The sequence below is a fragment of the Lepeophtheirus salmonis genome, chromosome 5, assembly GCF_016086655.4.
Source record: "Lepeophtheirus salmonis chromosome 5, UVic_Lsal_1.4, whole genome shotgun sequence".
Classification (NCBI taxonomy): Eukaryota; Metazoa; Arthropoda; class Copepoda; order Siphonostomatoida; family Caligidae; genus Lepeophtheirus; species Lepeophtheirus salmonis.
Window position 1 is genome coordinate 38,249,324 of NC_052135.2, and position 11,013 is coordinate 38,260,336.

Sequence of the window (11,013 nt, forward strand, 5' to 3'; positions counted from 1 at the left end):
GAAGAATCCTAAAAAAAGGAGGCGACTTAGGATCATGGGAGCGTTCCTCGACAAACCCAAGACGGAGAAATATAATGAATCCGGATCAGGTGCTGGTGGCATTCGCTATGGGCTGAGTTCCATGCAAGGCTGGCGCATTGAAATGGAAGATGCGCATTCAGCTGTTCTCGGAATCCCTGGAATTGGGGAAAATGTTTCCTGGTTTGCTGTTTTTGACGGACACGCGGGATCGAGGGTATCTGCTCATTGTTCACGTCATCTCCTTGATTGTTTAAGCTCGATTTCTGATTTTCGGGATTCCATTATCGCGGAAAAAGACATTCCAGAAGAGGAACTCAAGGAAAAAGTGACTGCTGGAATTCTCTACGGATTTCTGGAGTTGGATGAGAAGCTGAGGCGCATCCCAGAGGTTCAAATACCTCACCTCCGTTTTTGTTTTATTGCAGATTTTTATAAGTGTCAATAGAATTGAAATCCCTGTCATTCATACTTTGCATAATCCACTTGAAAGGATTCTAAACTCTTTACACAATTTAGTATTTATGACCACTAAATAGTAAATCCTCATTTTCACACTTATTCAAGGTTAGAAATCAGAAACGTTCTTCTGCAACTCTAATGTAGAAGTCATGTTGTTTATTATCTATTAGTATTATTCTAAAATTAGTTTTATGACTAATGTATGAACACGAGCAATCATAGCTTTACTTTAAGGCATTTAAATTTGCATATTTCCATTCAATATGCAATATGCAAATCATGATTTTTCAACAATAATATCTAATAAAGATAAATATCATTCCATATCGGGTCCTCTGTGGCTAATAATTTAATTACCTCGGTGGAGGTTAATTTAATTTACCTCCCCCCTCCTCCCCCTCTTTATATCAGTAAATGTAATGAATTTTATTTAATAAAAGTAGAATTTAGGTTAAACGTTGATGTGGTATTTATAATTGAGGTGGCTAATGGTGAAGACAGAAGCGGAACAACGGCAGTATGTGCTCTTATAACGGAAAAATACATCGTTTTATCCAATTGTGGAGACTCTCGTGGTGTTATCTCACGACAAACATCTATTCCAGTTCTTTCAACTGTTGATCATAAACCCTCCAATCCCTTCGAACTTGATCGTATCGTAAACGCCGGTGGTGCTGTAATGACGCAGCGTGTAAATGGGTTTCTCGCTGTCTCTCGTTCATTGGGTGATTTCGACTACAAAAAACTCACAACCAAGGGTCCAACAGAGCAGCTCATTTCACCTGAACCTGAATTTTATATTAAAACGCGCGAAAATGACTTAGATGAATTTTTAGTTCTGGCATGTGATGGTGTTTGGGATGTTATGTCAAATGAAGACATTTGCCAATTTATTGGATCCAGAATGAAAGTAACTGACAATTTGGAGACTATCGCTAATGAAGTCATTGATACTTGTCTTCATAAAGGCAGCCATGATAACATGAGTATTATAATAATTGCTCTACCTGGGGCACCGAAAGTTTGTCCGGAAGCCATTGAGAGAGATACAGATTTGGATTCAATGATAACTGCTCACGTAAAAGGTAAATAATAAAATTCATATTTGCGAAAATTTATCATTTTGACTCACTATCTTGTAGGCCGGATTGATGAGGATCCTCGTTTGCGATCCGAACTTATTTTTCAAAGTTTGCAAAATCTGAACCTCCCGAATTTACCACCTGGAGGAGGACTCTACTCCAAGTAATATAATTATAAATATTTAGAGGGTAGTTCAGAACTAGAGTTCCATTAACTTAAACGGTGCAAAAGTAAGAATATTGTGTATAGAGATTTCGTTATTCAAGCAATAAATATTGCGATAGCAGGATGGTCCCCTGTCATCATTACAAATGAAGTGTAAAAATGGTGCAAAGACCATTTTGAGCATTTTTGATCTCGCTCTTTACTTGACAAGAACTCCCTTGACTTGGCAATGTATGGTATGGGAGAGAGGGAGGCCAATGCAGATTCCAGGTACAGCAAAAACTCACTGATGGCATTACCAGAGACAAAATATTAATGGAAGAGTTTGAGTGTACTGACTGGAAATGTGTAAGGTCCAAGTAGTTGTTCAGAACAAGGGGTGGTCGACATGTTGAATTTGGTATTATACAATTGGTGAACAATGTTAAACAAGCTGTAAAAAAGTATTAATACATATTTACAATACCAACGTAGTCTGTGAGTTAATTTAATGTTTTCATGGAACTCTAATTCTAGGCGACTCAGTTCATATATGTACATATTGTTTATAGTTGAGCTCTATTCAATGTTAAATTAATTTTATTTTTCATGTCGCACTCTTTTAGAAAAGCACTCATGGAAGAAGTTTTTCAAAAGCATGGTGTTAAAAAGGATGTGGTATGTAGTAGTAACGACTTATCAACATAGTCGGTCTTACATATACATAAATAAACATAATATATATTTATTTATCCTATTAATAATATATACTTATATATATATATATTTTTTTTTCCAAATATATTCACTCATCTAATGAGATTCTTTTTTTAAATTATTGCATTCATACTTATACTGGGTTAGTCAGGATAATTGTATAGTAATTACACATTAATATGTTAATAACAATAAAATAATATTAATACGATAACTAACTACCTCCCTAATCAATCCCCTTTAACATTTTACATATATATATCCTCAATAAAACCTCTGATAAAAAAATTTCCTATCTTTTTCATAAATATCAAAGTCGCGTCATTTACTCTCTTTTATTCTAGGCGGGTAGTGCTACAAACTCCATGGCTTCTCTTCTATTCACTAATGCCAATCGAAATGGCGATAACGAAGAAATCAGTTAATATTATTATTACTTTGAAGTAATTGTTATTTTTTTCTACTACATACTTTTATCTCGGGTGTGAGGCTAAATATACAAATCTATCCCATTTCAAAATGTCTAGAAGTCATAACATGTTTCATAAGTTTTTTTATCCTATTATTTTTGTTGTTGAAAAAAATGGTTTTATATCTTATAGTTAAAGCTTATATCTATTTATTTGCGCAAACTCCTGATCGTAAAAAGAAAGTGCGGAAGAGTTGTTGTTGAGATGGGAGGGAGAAAGAGAGAGAAATCGATATTAGGCCCAGCGCAAGAAAAATAATCCGTCCCCAATCAGCTGGAGTTTGCTGCGTAAAATTCGTACAGACAAAAAAGAACTTCCACCAGAGGATCATGATTTTTATATAGTTGAAGTTTATTTCTTATTACTCTAAATTTAAATCTCTGGACGGTGAGAATTCTTAATTCATCCCCGTAGCATAGTAATTTGTACATAATTTATTAGTTAGATGGTTTTTTGCACTCCATGGCTGCATCCAAATGTTTCTCTCGTCTAGGAGCCATATTATAATAAATTGTATGAACAACAATTGTTCATCATATACCTATTCCGTTATATACATATGAAAGTACGTGAGTCTATTTGATGCAGAATATATATTTATACTCAATATAATTACTTTAAGGCTCCTAATGTAATAATAGGTACCTTGTTAATGTACATCTCTTTATTTTCTCAATAATTATTTTAGAAATGTCAGAGTCGGGTGACGACAAGAAATCTCATTTGAGTCATGCTCTTAGTCTTCCACTAGAGGAGACAAATGAACGATCAATTCGAAAGCAACAGTCTCTCCGCATCAGACCCGTATCCAAGCCAGTTCCCGAAGAGTCTGTTCCTCCACCAATTAAGGATAGATCATGGAGTTTTGGAAATGTTGCGAAGGCAGTGGGGTGTGGTGTGACAGCATTTGGATCGGGCGTTGTCCAAGGAACTAGAGTTGTTGGTTCTGGTGTAGTTCAAGGTTCTAAGGTTGTGGGCTCTGGAGTTGTTCAAGGAACAAAAGCAGTAGGCTCTGGAGTTGTTCAAGGTACCATGGTTGTGGGCTCCGGTGTAGTAAGTGTGGGTAGTGGAGTTATAGAGGTTGGGACTTCTGTGGGTACAGGCGTCGTTCATGGGACCAAAATGGCAGGAAAAGTTACAAAGGATGTAACTATGGCAGCTGGTAAAGGAGTTTTCACTGCTGGAGAAATTGTGGGGAGTGCTGCTGTATCAGGCGTTTCAGCAGTGGGAACAGCAACTGTTAATGCTGGAATGGCAGTTGGAGAAGCCTCTGCAACAGCATTGAATGACACAACAAAGTGGGTCGTAGAAAAAAGAAGTCGAATTCTACAACCGGGACAAGAATTTGATGAATATGACATATTGCCTGGTGAAACATTGGAGTCTGTTTCCGAAGCTAATGATGTGGACGTTGAAATTCTTATTCTCATCAATGAACTTCAATCTCGAAATCACTTGAGTGGAAAAAGAATTTTGCTTCCGAATGCGGAACTCAAAAAATCCATAACTGAAAAAGACGCCGTTCTTCCTTTTACTCATTGTATGGATCATGTTCGTATCAGGGCTTCTCTTTCATTAACTAGTTCCTTAGAGGAATTTGTGTTCTTTGTCACAGAGTTTTATAAGCAGGATAATGGAGATGACAATATCATTTTTACAAAGGATATTGAGCTCATTGAGATTGATCTCGTTTCACACGAAGAGTTTCCCTCTTGCCCCGAACTACTTCCACCTGATGCTTTGGAACATATAAATTCATCAGATGATGATGAGTCCACGAAACTTGAGACAACTAATGGTAGTAGTAGTGATGACAAAAGAGGTCCATTGAACGAGGGTCTTGTCTTTGATGTGGATACAAAAAACATAACTCCAGCTTCCTGTTTGGACTCTTCTTTGAAGAAAGATTACAAAATTACACTAACCTATTTAGAAGACTCATATTTATTCAAGGAATTTGGAGCCAAGTATAGTTATTTGATAAACGATGAGAATTTGTTCAACCTAGTCAAGTTTATTGAATTATGGATACCAAAAAGACTGAAGATGGGCGAGGATCTGAGGCCAATAATAGATGCAAAACAATTTGGTATTGACATTAATGATGATTCATTTACTTATTTACGCTTACCGACTCTTATCACTCCATCAAGAGTTCTGACAGAGGATCATATCCGATATATTTACAAATACTTACCACCTCAAAATCAGAATGAAAGTTGGAACTTGGAGTACTCCACTTCTTCAGATGGTTTTAGTCTTCAAAATCTCTATCGTCGTCTTGGAAATGCAAGAGATCCAGTTCTCATTACGATCCAGGATAATAAAGATACCGTTTTCGGAGTATTTTTAACATGCGTTCCACGCGTGACAGAGGTATTCATTGGAAATGGAAACTCTTGGTTATTTTCGTGCCAAGAAGGGAAGAAAGATGAATTTGAGGTATATTCTTGGACAGGAATTAATGATTACTTTTATAAAGGGGATCTCAATAATATCATTGTGGGTGGAGGGGATGGAAAATTTGGCCTTCTCTTGGATAGCGATTTGAACCAAGGTAGAACTGATAGTTGTTTAACCTTTAACAATCAACCCTTAACCGATCAGGATTTTACTATAAAATGTTTAGAATGTTGGAGCTTTATTTAATTAAATCTCTCCTTCTTCCCTCAACATACATAATACGTATATTATTATTAAAATGAACGCTTCCCACAATTTGAATAATTTTGTAAGAGACCGTGTAGAAATGTTTGGTTATTTAGTTTTGATATAATTATAAGGTAGAAAGTATATATATGGTACAAACATATAATTATTTATTTATATGTGCCTCCCAAAATAATAGTTTTATGTACTTGATTTCCAATAAGAAATATTTAAAATGAAAGAAGTTGCTTAAACGTTTAGGGCTAGATCATTACAATAATAACTATTTTTTAAAAGGAACAAAGATTTATAATTTAGAGAGTATGTATATGTAATGATAGCTGAAATTATTAGGCATGTTGTACCGTTTAGAGGCAGAATTATGTCCTTTATTTTAGATGTCGGCCAAAATTAAAGTGGATGTACGCACATTGCATAACTTAGTTGGGGCCTTATTATAGTTATGCTTTTGAAAGAAGAACTCATCTATATACCCTTATATTTTTGTATAACTCTACAAGTAACAAATTGCCACCATTTTTGTTGAGTTATTTATTCATTTGATTGATCGATTAATTATTTTTGATATATGTATATTTTTTTATTAGTAACTTATCTGTTTCCAAAACTATTTATGTATGTCCAACTATACCTAAATATGCTTTGGTTCAAAGCACTGTTATTTATCAGAATGATCCTATTTTTTTATTAGATAATTCGACTATTAACGATATTTTATTTTTTATTAGTATGATACAATTTTCTTTAAAACAAAACTCTTTACGGGTTGTTTGGATTGTGATAGATCAAGCAATAGAGAATCTATGAGAAAAGATCAAAAATTGTGTGTGTCAAAAGGATAAGAACCTCCTTTCTCATTGTCCTAAAAAGGTTCTGTCGAGCTTTGTAGTGACGGAATAATTATATTACAGAATAATTAATCTGTTGTTCCCAAATGGTTCTTGCCCATTTTGCCTAGTAGGCACATTTAAATATTGAAAATAATATAAAAACAAATTAACAGCGGCGGAATCTTGAGTTGACATTATAATTTGTCCACGCGGGAAGTTTAAAATTTTGTAGCTATGGATTTCCACATTTGGCGATCCTCCTACTGATATGGAATCTTATAAATAACAAGTGTTATTTAATTATAAAAGGATCTGTTACTATAAGGTTCGACTGCACATTTATTATTTACATAATGTACTACTATTATTCCCATTCAAATTCATAAGTACAATTCGGCCGTTTTCTCCTTGATTGATTATATGAATTCTTTTTTTTTTTTTTTTTTGTACATCATCATCATTAGGGCCGATGTATCCCAACTAACTCACCTCCAAAACCCACATCATCTCCGTCTGTATACCACCGCCTAATTTTTAGTAGACCACAAAATGTTCTTATTAATATTATGAATATGCAAATACTGTTCTTTTAGCCTCTTTAGAAATGGGTGACATGCTTTTTGTAGTCCAACAACCATGGACTTTCTCCTAGTCATTTGCAATAACTAAAAGGATCTCTTTAGAAAGACTCAACTCTTCTCATGTCTTTTGTAAAATCCATTTAGATATTTATAGCTAACTTTTTTAAACCCCATGATTGTCGGACTACGTAAGGAATACAAATCCATTTCTATGTAAACAGAGGCTGGTTTATAACCCGCCCCCCCCCCTCTTCCTCAAAGTATGTATTTTTTGTAAGTGTTAATGTTCTGAATGAATATGGTTTGATCATCCAATTTATATATGTATAGATATATATATATTGGATGATTGGTGTATTATAAAATAGACTATTATTATAGCTAATAACTATATGTAAATTGTATGTAAGTAGATTTGACCAATGATTAAACAAAGAAAAAGCTGTAGATTATTTTATTATTGAGAGATTTATATGTGATACATAATTACGTTTAGATATATTCCAAACCAAAAAAAAAAAAAAAAGATTTTATTTACAAAGATGTCTTGATAAAGTATATTATATATTTACCATAGAGAAATAATAATAAAATATAAATTATACAATATATTATATCTATGATATAGTCCAGTTTCATTCCATATCAAATCGTCGGAAGGGCTTTTCACCTCAACAACTCATAATCTGATGGAATTTTGTATATATTATGTAGATTTTTGAGATGGAAACTCCAAATGGTGTTAGAAAGATAAGATTTAGAACTAAATAAACATTTCAGAGAGTATTGTTTGAGTGTGCGTCAAAGGTGAAATCCAGTGAATAGAAAATATGCCATACTTTACAGTTTTTCTTCGATAAAAGCAAAAACACAAGCCAGGCAGCAGAAAATGTGAATAATGTTCATGGTCCTGATACTGTAATAGGCAATTATGCACAATTTTGGTTTTGTTGATTCTGTTCCAGTAATTTTGATATCTGGAAGGACAATTTTCGAGCATGTGGATTAAATAATGGAAATCATCGAGTCCGACCGTGGATAGACAAGGAGATAAACATTAATTGAAAAAAATTCAAAAAATTCATTAAAAATATATGATTTCTTTTAAATACACCTAATATTATAATTACAGACTTAAAATGAGCCAAAAATAAATCTGAGAATTAGAACTGAACTCCAGAAAAATATTTAAGGACTTTCCCCCCGGTGCCGGGTAGGGAGTCCATTAATTTTGCAATTTTAGAAAAAACTATGGTACACACCAAGGTTAATAGAAATACAACGTTTTACCATAAAGTGTGTACGACTTATACTTGACCTCCACCACGCTTTTTAATATTGACGTCATAGTCTATGGGGGGTTTAGTGATTTCTCAAAATCTGTTTTTCTTGCCCAGCAGTCGGTACGATACATCAAATTGAAAACTCTAGCAAGGCTAATTACATGATGCCTTGTATTTCTATTAACCTTGGGTACACATTACATTTCACATTGTCCTATTTTCTGAGCCCGTGATTAAATTTAAACGAATAAAGTATTTCTGAATCAACAAGATATATCAAAAAAAGTTTTATTCTAAACTTATTTGTATATCACATTTTTTGGGACCATGACCTTTGACCTTAAATTTGATCTCGCGAATAAAATTTTATTTTGATCAAATTGGATTCATTTTTTAGTTCTAACATATAAATATTGAGAGGAAATTTTTTTCTTTTTTTATAGTTATTTCGATTTGAATTATAAATAAAATGCAGTCCACTATATTTATATTAAATGGAATTTAAAAAAAAAATATTTTTAATGAGTAAACTGTAGGCAGTGTCGATTTTAGGAAGGATTGTTTGTCCCAGACCCTATGCATGGTAGACACTTTTAAATTAACCTGAAAAAACTGCATTTATTTCCTGAAAAGAGGTTATTCGAGAAAAAATTAGAAGTTTATTTCCTATATAAAAAGAATGTTTAAAAAAAGAAATATTTTATCAAAAAAATAATCCAAATGACCTTGCATTTTATTTTCTAAAAAAAATATATACAAATTATTATTATTTTGTAAAAAACATTTTTTCCAAATTTATTTCCTAAAGAAAACCAAAAATATGAAATTAATTTTTTTTTAATGGAAGGAAAGGGCCAGAACATTTATCTTTATCCCAGGTCCCGGTTAAGCTAAAACCGGCCCTTACTGTATACACAGTGTGTTCTAGAAAATTGTTTACGAAAGAGCTCAAATCAAAGATAGAACTCATGTTAAACACGTACGGAAGTATGTAGATTATGGAACCTTGAAGAAACAAAGAACTTATTTTCAAAAATTGTCATTTTATACAAAATTTCAAAATTTCTTTCCTAAAAAAATATCTTTTTTTAAAAATTAAAAAGTGGTTTTAAAAAAAAAAAATACCATTCTATTTAGAAAAAAAAAATGAAATTTATTTTTAAAAAACCACAAAAAATGGCGTGTCAAACAATAAAATATTGAACTGTGTACAACTTTTGAGAAATTAGTTTAAAGCAAGGAAAATTTGCAAAATTTTACAAAATGCTACTAAACTTCAATATTCAATTATGGGTCAGCCCCAACCTTGAACGCGTTTTCGAAAAGAATGACAATCCTTCGCTATTATTTTAGTCGGATATGAGTTCCAATCTCTGGAGATGTCTGGCTAAATCGCGTTGGAGAGTAGCATTGATCTTATTTACCAGGACGCCCCCCCCAACAAAATTAGTTAAACAGTTTCAAATTTTTACTATGGAAAAAAAAAAAATAGTCCAAGGCTTCAACTTATTTGCTATTTCCATTCATTTCAGCTTCTGTGTTTCTTTAATAAGTTGGTGCTTCTTTCTAACGTAAGACTTTTAACTATTGTTGGATCGGTCCTAGGACTGATTGCTTAAACATTCTCCTCCCCCCTCATTCTGTCTTTTTTCTATGGGTCCGAATCTTTTTTACCATTCAACAGCCTTTAGGACCGATATGCCGGTCCTCCAGCTATCTTCATATCTATTATTCACTCTTAGCTAGGATTGAAATATATAAAAACGAAAAAAACTATAATAAATGATAGCTAATAATAAGCTCTGGCCACATACCTCCAACTTAAAACTTCAGGCATCTTGTGTCTTGAAAGAGGTTATGTTGAAGGTCATTTCAGTTATTATAGTTACTATAAAAGACCGGTCCTAGGAGTGCCAAAATTTTATTAGGAACGGACTCATAGGACTACTTATAACCCTTGTCCTTCAAAGATATTTGAATCGTGCCCTATAACACGCTCATCTCGCAAGTGTGGTGTCTGATTGAAATTTAGGGCTGGGAACGATCCTGATAAATGAATTTTCCTTAAAAGCCTTAGTTAGTTAAAACATGTTCTGCCACTTCCGTTGGGTGTCCTTATCAGCTCTTTTGTTGCCTGCAATACCCTCCACGGTTCGAATTCGATCTCCAAAGAAATCTGCCATTTTCTTTTGAGGAGTTTGGGCGTCAATAAGATCAACAGCATTTAATCGTTTGTCTTCTTGCGGCGCCATATTTGATTTTTTTTTCTTTTTTCAAACAAATACATACAGAAGCTTTATAAACAAAACTGTATACTATTTTAAAATTCTACCTCGAATCACTGACATAATATATGAGTGTAAACACGCACTTTTTGCAACCTGCCATTTTTGATTACGCACCTTCAACAAAATAAAATATTCTAGAGAGCTAAAAAATGAATCCAATTAGGCCTTTAATATGATATTAATGCAACTTTGTACTAATAACATTGTAAAGGTCTAATTTGGTGGCTTGAATAGTTAATAAGCTCGTTTATGTATAGGTATTATAATAGTTGAATATATCTGAGTAGATACTCATATATGTACATAATTGGAAGGAAATTAAGAGATAGGCGTATATATTATACAATGGTTGTATAATATAATGTATATGGATGAAGAAGGGTCGAGAAAGGAGCCTTCCTCAGTCATGAAACAACAAAACACAGATTCTATGTATTTTGTATACCTACGTACAATTTATTTATTAG

General features: G+C 33.2%; 2 protein-coding genes across 6 annotated transcripts; both read left to right on the plus strand.

Annotated features, from left to right (window-relative positions):
* The first annotated feature begins 34 nt into the window (after nt 1-34).
* On the plus strand, nt 35-2,944 carry alph (protein phosphatase alphabet). Its single transcript, XM_040713353.2, has 5 exons — nt 35-409; nt 962-1,565; nt 1,623-1,725; nt 2,334-2,385; nt 2,769-2,944. The coding sequence occupies exons 1-5, from the start codon at nt 35-37 to the stop codon at nt 2,847-2,849; spliced, it is 1,215 nt and encodes a 404-aa protein (XP_040569287.1). The 3' UTR covers nt 2,850-2,944.
* Nucleotides 2,844-7,584, plus strand: LOC121118760 (uncharacterized). 5 transcript variants are annotated; one of them, XM_040713350.2, is made up of 3 exons: nt 2,844-3,281; nt 3,336-3,459; nt 3,583-7,584. In XM_040713350.2, exon 3 carries the CDS (start codon nt 3,585-3,587, stop codon nt 5,541-5,543), a length of 1,959 nt encoding a protein of 652 aa, XP_040569284.1. In that variant the 5' UTR covers nt 2,844-3,281; nt 3,336-3,459; nt 3,583-3,584; the 3' UTR covers nt 5,544-7,584. The 5 variants fall into 5 exon arrangements, with proteins under 5 accessions (XP_040569284.1, XP_071744753.1, XP_040569286.1 ...); XM_071888652.1 differs by having other exon boundaries at nt 3,090-3,281; nt 3,340-3,463; XM_040713351.2 differs by having other exon boundaries at nt 3,140-3,281; nt 3,340-3,459.
* The last annotated feature ends 3,429 nt before the right edge of the window (nt 7,585-11,013 follow it).

Bases quoted from the DNA above. Each gene is read 5' to 3' on its own strand.
- alph (XM_040713353.2), top strand. From the start codon at position 35: ATGGGAGCGTTCCTCGACAAACCCAAGACGGAGAAATATAATGAATCC. The intron at 410-961 runs GTTCAAATACCT...TTTATAATTGAG, and splicing joins AGCTGAGGCGCATCCCAGAG to GTGGCTAATGGTGAAGACAG. The intron at 1,726-2,333 runs GTAATATAATTA...GCACTCTTTTAG, and splicing joins GGAGGAGGACTCTACTCCAA to AAAAGCACTCATGGAAGAAG.